Source organism: Nelumbo nucifera, chromosome 6 (assembly GCF_055504915.1).
Source record: "Nelumbo nucifera cultivar China Antique chromosome 6, China Antique-T2T, whole genome shotgun sequence".
In the NCBI taxonomy this organism is placed as follows: Eukaryota; Viridiplantae; Streptophyta; class Magnoliopsida; order Proteales; family Nelumbonaceae; genus Nelumbo; species Nelumbo nucifera.
Window position 1 is genome coordinate 457,674 of NC_142654.1, and position 8,192 is coordinate 465,865.

Consider the following 8,192-nt stretch of genomic DNA (forward strand, 5'->3'; position numbering starts at 1 on the left):
TGTGAAAATTAAAAGCTCCTTGGATGGGAGAAAAAAGGCACTAACAAATGTTTATGGCCCCAACTTGTATGGAGACAGGGCTTTTAGTTCAACTTGATCTGTTGAGAAATTGGAAAAAAGTGGCACTTTTGGCTCAAGGAAAGGAAGAATAATCACGGACTGGAGATCCCTGACAACCAACCATGTAAAACTTAACTTTAGTGTAAGTTTTATAGGCAGTCAAGGCATGGCTGGGTTAGGAGGTGTCTTCTAAGATTCTGAAGGCTCTATGCTTGCTTTGTATTCAAGACCTTTAAAGCATGGTGATGATTTGAAAGCATAACTGTTTGGACTACTTCATGGTTTAAAATTTTCTAAGCAATTTGTATTTCATCAGTTAGAGGTGGAAGGGGATTCTCAAGTGGTCATTTCATGGATAAAAAGCAATAACCAAATCCCTTGGATCAATAGGCATACCCTTTGGGAAATGACAGCATAATAAGGGAGCAAACAGTAACTCTTAAATGGGTGAGAAGAACAGCCAATGGGATGGCAGACACTCTAGCCAAGCAGGGGGGCTTTAAGACAGCAAATGTCTTGGGAAAAATTGTAATCTCTTGTTTGTTTAAGGTGGAGAGTAATCTCACCATGATGTATCCTTAAAGTCTGTTTTTAATAATATCTATTTTTACTAATAAAAGAACTCGTATAGAGACACGGCTCTATTCTAGGAGGAGTTGTCTGCTATCAAAGGACTATGGAAAGGCCCTTGGTGCCTGAGGTGTGACTTTAATGTGATCAGGTTTTCAAGAGTAACAAATATAGAACATTCCCATTAGAGGAGAACAAAGAGGAGGGGATGGAAGCGGTGAATAGGGGAGTGAGTAGAAGTCAACAAAATTCTGGGTCTGTTTTCCTAGGAGGGGAAGAATTTGCAAAGGAAGCATTCAGGGCTGCAGAGGATACAACCAAGAAGATCGAAAGTACAGTAGTTCCAGTGGTTAACTATAATTGTAATAAATCAACAGTGCAAGAGATGGAAGATAGGGGAGTGAGTAGAAGTCAACAAAATTCTGGGTCTGTTTTCCTAGGAGGGGAAGAATTTGCAAAGGAAGCATTCAGGGCTGTGGAGGATACAACCAAGAAGATCGAAAGTACAGTAGTTCCAGTGGTTAACTATAATTGTGATAAATCAACAGTGCAAGAGATGGAAGCGATTGCTGAAAGTCGCAAGGAGATCACCAAAGAGCCAGGAGAGGTCGAGGGGGTAATGGCTTCAGCCAGGGGTCAGAAGTTTGTGGGGAAGTCTGAAGAAGTCGTGGAAACTCTAAATGTAGTCAGAAGATTCAACAGCAGATCCCAGTTTCTAAGGTTTTCACGAGGTTAAAAGGTGGTCTATTTGGTGTTGGGCCAAACAAGCTCATCAAAAAACCAAAAAAAAAAAAAAAAAGTCAAGACAACAAGAAGATCACACTCACAAAACTGAGAAGAAGAATTAAGGTGTTTCAAGCTCCAGTTTGATACCGGGTGTCTTGCTTGATACTGTGGGCGTGGGGCTGGCTAGGATGTTCCGGATTTCTTTTGTCGTTTTTTGGTCTTGTCCTCTTTTGTTTTGTTTAAGGGTTTGCTCTAGTTGGGTTTAAATTTAGTTTGCTTTTGGTTCTGTTTTGTTTGGGTTTCGTTGTGCTTCTCTGGGTTTTCTGTTTGGGATGGGCTTTCTCTCAAGTGATTGCTTATCACCTTCCTTGTATTTTCTTTTTATTTCAATAAAAATTTTTCCTTTGCCTTCAAAAGAAAAAAAAAAAAAAAGAGAAACAAATAATCCAAATCAAGGTTTTACTACTAGCATGAGAAATTTTAATAACCTCATTGATACCCTAGAACTAAGAGAGGACCCTCTTTTGCAAGCTGATTTTACTTGCTCAAACTTCCAATCCCCCCCCCAACTTATTATAAATTGAATAGGTTTCTATTTTCTTATGATTAGGAGGAAATGTGGGGGACCCTATTTTCAAAAGCCTTGCCTAGAGGTACCTTAGCTCATTGTGTTGGAAGGGTTAGGATCCATCATATGGATGGCTGAACTATGTTAAATGGCTGGGCGAAATTTCAAAAATTTCCTAATCCTTCTAGGAATCGAATTCCCTATGTTTTGAAAAATTACATTTTTGCGGATCAGTCTTGCACTGAACCGGATCAGATTTGAAACCAAACAAAGAGGGAGATTTGTACCTGATACGGATACTACAAACACAAATCCCAAGGTGGAAGTTCATACTCAAATCAGTCTTAAAACCAGCCTCCACTGAAGATGGCACAATGTATAGGTGAAATTGATTCAGCAACATAGTTTTATGCAAAACCGAGATCTAACTGCTAGAATCGAATCGAGGATGATGACCCTGATATATGCTCAAATCAGTCCTAAAACCAGCCTCCACTGAAGATGGCGCAGTGTATAGGTGAAGAAGATTCAACAACACAGTTTTTTGCAAAATTGAGATCCAACTGGTACAATTGAACTGAGGATGATGACCCTGATATCCCTTGAATTTTTCTTGCAAAAATCTGAGGAAAACGGGTCTATATTAGTCCCAGATAGCTGATATCGAACTGGGAAAAACTAGGAGACGAAAGGGTGCAGAGAGAACAAAAAACTGCAAAAATATGAAGTTGTCTTGGACTGATCCGCCCCCTCCTCTTTTATAATCTCCTATGGAGCTATCTCCTAATCTAATTAGGAGATAATCCAGATCTAAATCAGATCTGGACTCTAATTAGAGATATACCTTATCTTCTTATAAGATTAAGTGCTCCATACCCAGATCCGAACCCAAATTTGCCCCATGGCACATGACAGCTTAAGTTGTCATGTGACAGCTTAATTAATCATATTAATTATGGACCTTAGGCCCATCAACTATAAGGAGAGTGTTGCATGGCCAACTTAGGCCTGATTTGTATGGTGTGGGACCCCACAATGACCTTGCATATGTACACATGGGTTCAGCCCAGCCTTTGTGAAAAGGCTTGGCCAAATTCACTACTAAACGCAGTGAACCCCTGAGCACATCACTATGGACTCAATATGGGCCCAACATATACACTTTAAGTGATCATTGAATTCAGCAATCCCATGAAGATCCAAGGATAATGGACTTAAGTAAGATAAAGCCCATCAAGTAATCAGCCCTATAATAGTCTCTTACACTTAACCTCTCGACCCATAATGATCAAACACTTCCCGACAACGAAGGACCTCTCCCTTGGCTACAAGGTGCAGTGTCACACTCTAATCGATTGGATCCTAGGAATTAAAACATTTTGCAAAAATTTTCATAAAACATTAATATATATATATATATATCGTAAATATATTTTGTAAAATCAGATTTCAAAACACTGTTGAAATTCACTACTGGTAGTTCGGGTTTCCATCAGAAAGAGTGTAAACCCTATCATTCGCTATGTCCGACAAAGGGGTCAATCCTATCACTATGATCACCCACTTAGGTGAATTCTCGTATTGCCCCAACATACCCAAGTTTTGACCCTTGATGGATCTCACTAATTGGCATATCAAAGACAGCCAATTCCAACACCTAGTGTAGTAACATAATCAAGTCTAGCGGTTATGTATAACTTTCCAGTTTTTCCCATCAATCTCCAAGGTCCAGAGCATAATTGGAAAATAGTTCGGGTTCAATGTTTCATCCAAACACACATTGCATGTGCTTTGGGTCTAACCCTAGTAGCTGAGACAAGTTGCCCCATCTTCTTTGGCAGCACATCAGTGTCAGCCTTGGCAGGATAAACTCTCCAAGTCTATCCCACGACTAAGAACATTCTAATCTAACACGAGTCTCATAAGTGTCCAATTTAAGGGGTAATTTCACAGAAACATACCAATACCAACATGAAACAATAATGCACTTTTATTCATTTATAATAAATGTATTTGTACATTAATCTGATTGGAGCTAAGGGCATACATTGTCTAACACACTGCCCTCTTTGTATTGAGAAAGAAGCCATGTTTGGAAGTCCTTCACCTTTTTGTTGTGAAAACATGTGGTTCAAGGATCCTTCTTTTAAGGGAAGGCTAAAGACCTACTGGGAAGAATCCAAACCTCTAGGGAGAAATAAAATCAGATGGTTTTGCAAAAAGTTTAAGAACCTTAAAGAAAAAATAAAGGCCTAGAACAAAGAGCATTTTGGAATAGTTAATGAGATCAAAGAGTCAATTTCAAAGGAATTTAGACCTATTTGTCTGACTGGAAGTCTTTACAAGATCATTTCAAAGGTTTTGTTTGAAAAGCTCAAGTAGGTTTTTCCATCAATGATATCACCATTCCAAGGACATTTGTGGAAGGTAGGCAGATAGTGGACCACATACTAGTGGCTAACAAGTGTGTTATCAAGGAAAGAATGGGCAGAGAGAAGGGTTTGGTGTGTAAATTGGATCTAGAAAGGGCCTGTTATCTAGTAAACTAAAGGTTTCTATTAGAAGTCCTAGAGAAGCTAGGGTTTGGAGCTAGATGGAGGCTATGGTTAAAAGGTTGTGTCAGCTCAGTCCATTTTTCAATTCTTATTAATGGGGTGGCAAAAAATTTCTTTTTGGCTAAGAGAGGTATAAGACAAGGGACCCTTTATCCCCTTTTCTTTTCACCCTAGTGGCAGAGGTCTTGAGCAGAATGGTTGTGGAGGTAGATGCATAGGGGCTGTTTAGGGGTTGGAGGATTTTTAGGGAGCAAGTAATTGTTTCCCACCTTCAATTTGTTGACGACACAATTCTGTTTTGTGAGGATGTTGACCTAGACATGGTGAGAAATTTGAAGTTATTGATTGACAGCTTTGTGGGCATCTCAAATTTGAAGATAAATTTGGATAAAAGTGGAATCATTGGAACCAACTTGGAAGAAGGGGGACTTCTAAGTTTTGCAGAAGTGTTGGGATGTGAGGTAAGGAATTGGCTTGTAACCTACCTAGGATTACCCTTGGGGGAAAACCCGAGGTCTAATGGATTTTGGAAGGTGGTCATAGAGAGGTTTGCAAAGAAGCTAGTCCTTCATAAAAGAAATTATATTTCTTTAGGAGGGAATCACCCTGATCAGAGCTATATTAGCAAATCTATCTATTTACTTCCTATCCACCTTCTGTATCCTGACCAAGATTGTGAGACAACTAGAGAAATATATGGGGGATTGCTTGTGGAAACCAAGAGAAGAAAGAAATGATCATTTGGTTAAGTGGGAACAAGTTTGCAAACCAAAGGAGAAAGGGGGCCTAGGGTTAGGAAACATTCTCCTTGGAAATACTGCTCTATTGGGAAAATGGTTGTGGAGATTTCCTTTTGAAGAGACGGGCTGTGGCACAAAGTAATAAGCATTCATGATCTGGAGGGTAATGGCTGGGATGCAAAACTTAATCCTCACGTAACTTCAACTTCTCCTTGGAAAGCAATTCATGAGGTATACCATGTGTTCCTCAACTCTATCTGTTATGATGTTGGCAGGGGTGACAACATACGTTTCTGGGAAGATTTTTGGATAGGGGGAACACTTTAGAAGATCTATTTCCTGAATTTTTTGCCTTCTCTAACCTCAAGGGTGAAACTGTGTCTAGACTGGGAACTTCTTCTCCTTCAAGTCTTAATTGGAATCTTGGTTTTATAAGAGGCCTTAAGGAGAGTGAGTGCATTTCTTTGATTGATTTGTTTGATATGTTGGAGACAACTTTTCTGGACCCAACCTTGAAAGATTCTAGAATTTTGGTTGCCTCCCCTGATGGACGTTTTACTTGTTCCTCTTTTTTCAAGCTTCTAGCCCTACATAGTTTCCAAGGGGTGGACTTCCTGGTGAAAGAAATTTGGAGTAAGCCTATCCCATAAAAAATTCAAGCTTTTGCTGGGAAATCTGCCTTGGTAAGGTAAATACATGTGGTATGCTACAGAAAAGAAGGCCCTTTTATTGCCTTTCTTCTCATATGTATGTAGGGATAGTGGAGAATTTATCCCATTTATTAATCTCCTATTCCCTTGTTTCTCGTATTTGGGAATCTTTCTATTCTCTTTTTGGCTACAGGTTGGACCCTCCTCAAGAGGTGGTGGACATCTTCAACCCAAATTTCTTGAGGCAACTAAAGAAAAGTGGGAGATTAATGTGGAAAGCTACTAAGACAGCAGTTGTCTGGGTGGTTTGGGAAGAGAGGAATAGCAGAATATTCAATGGAAGGGGTAGAACCATGGAGGAGGTAATAGAGATTATAAAAGTGAAGGTCATATTATGGATTAAAACTTTGGAGTGCTTTCGGAACTTCACAATTAATGATATCCTAAGGGCTTGGAAGGGGGTAGCACAGTCCTCTAGAGATAAAGAAAGAGTAAGAATGAAGTGGAAACCCCCACAAGGCAGCAAAGTAAAGTTGACCTTTGATGGAAGCTCCTTGGGCAACCTGGATATGGCAGGAATAGGTGGGGCAATCAGAAATTCAGAGGGCAGGATATCAGGACCAATTGGAATAGCCAATTCTGTGAAGGCTGAATTGTTGGCTTTAGTGCAAGGTCTCCGGCTGACAAAGCAACTAGGTTTCAGACAGATGAGATGGAAGGGGACTCAAAAGTAATTATTTCTTGGGCAAGATGTAACAGACATATCCCTTGGACTCTAAAGAATGCTTACAGGGAAGTTGAAAGGATTGCAAGAGAATTATATGCTGATTTCAAGTGGGTAAGGAGTGCAAATGGGCTAGCTGATTTCCTTGCTAAACAAGCAGCGGAAAGGCAGAATTTGTTTTGAGCTTCTATAACCTAGCATACATTATTTGGGATGACATGCTGGTCATCAAATTGTACTGTTATCTTACATATAATTAATTAATTCAATCAAATTCCTGCTGATCAAAAAATTTGTACAAAACCATACATATTGGTGAATGGCTAGTTGGTGTTTGTAGTCTGTGAGTGGACCCAGTCTTGTTGAAATGCTCAATGATATAGGAAACCAAGAAAATATAGGAAAGTAATACATGGTTAGGGTATAGAATTAAGACTTTTACATTTTAAAATTACTTATTCAGCCAAGTTGAAGCATTGGAAAGCTTGATTTGGCAATTATTTTATGTTTTCATGCAGGTGATGATTGAAGATTGTAAGCAGTTACCTGAATAACAAAATCTATGAAGGATACAGTACTGTTTTTGTTCTAGAATTGCAGCCTTTGCTGTCCCCATTTTCATTCCAGATCATTTAATGTGGGAGCTGGGAAATGTTTTTGGGATTCCAGGTACAAAAGCAATGGAGTAGGAGAATTTTGTTCTTGCTCTCTTCATATTCTTTCTGGATGGATTTTCCAAGTAATAGTCCTTCATTTGCAGCGAAGGCATTGTTGTATGATATTGGTCTTTACGTTTTTTTTTCTTTGGATAAAGCTGGAGCTTGGGCCCTCTTGGGGTTCTAGAACATGCATTTTCCGATTGTCTTCAAAGGAATTTGGTGCCGAAACAAAGCATCACTGTTGTCGGGCAATGCACGTCAGAGGACTTACAAAAAAAAAAAAAAAAAAAAAAGCACGTCAGAGGACAGATGATCAGTTTTAAATAACATTCTCTATGTTACTTGTCAGTTGTGGAAAAACCATCGTCTTTCTAGAACCTCTGTTTACTGTTGTATAAGTAGAAGGAGAAGAACAGAATAGCTAGGGAGGACTCCATAACTGCACCTTGCATATTGTAACATTCGGTAAGAGTTCGGATCTGCACTCACCTCGGTCCATTCAAGCTTTTACACATCAGCCACGCATGAATCCAGATCTCACATGTACGAAGTCATTAAATGTCATGGTTGTCCTGTTATATGTCTTCCTCGTTTTTTTAAAATGTAAAATACAAGTCCGAAAAATGATTTGCCTGTCCAGTTCAAGAGAAGAGAATCGAAACAATAGAGGGAAAAATGACTACTGAGCAACCCTATCCTTTTCTTCAGCCGGAGGCGAAAACCTTACAGTACTGTAAGCTGGCATGTGTAAATTACATTCGAGCTGGAAAAAGAAATTACCAGTAAGCGTGAATAAGTGGAGACAACCTTTTAATTCCTAACAAACCTATACTATTACATAAGCCTCCGACGACGAGAGGGGTTATAATTTGAAAGGTAGAACTGGTTGTCAAAATTTTGTTGGTTTCTGGACCAACCTACATCCTAATTTTAAATGTAC

General features: G+C 39.3%; 1 protein-coding gene across 2 annotated transcripts in view; it reads left to right on the forward strand.

The window, feature by feature from the left end:
- The window catches only part of LOC104589431 (vacuolar cation/proton exchanger 3-like), a 69,368-nt gene extending 61,756 nt beyond the window's left edge, over positions 1 to 7,612 (forward strand). For both annotated transcript variants that reach the window (XM_010247765.3, XM_088890562.1), the window contains exon 13: positions 7,112 to 7,612. In XM_010247765.3, the coding sequence (XP_010246067.1) occupies positions 7,112 to 7,122 (11 nt within the window). In that variant the 3' untranslated portion in view covers positions 7,123 to 7,612. The remainder of the gene's footprint in view (positions 1 to 7,111) is intronic.
- The last annotated feature ends 580 nt before the right edge of the window (positions 7,613 to 8,192 follow it).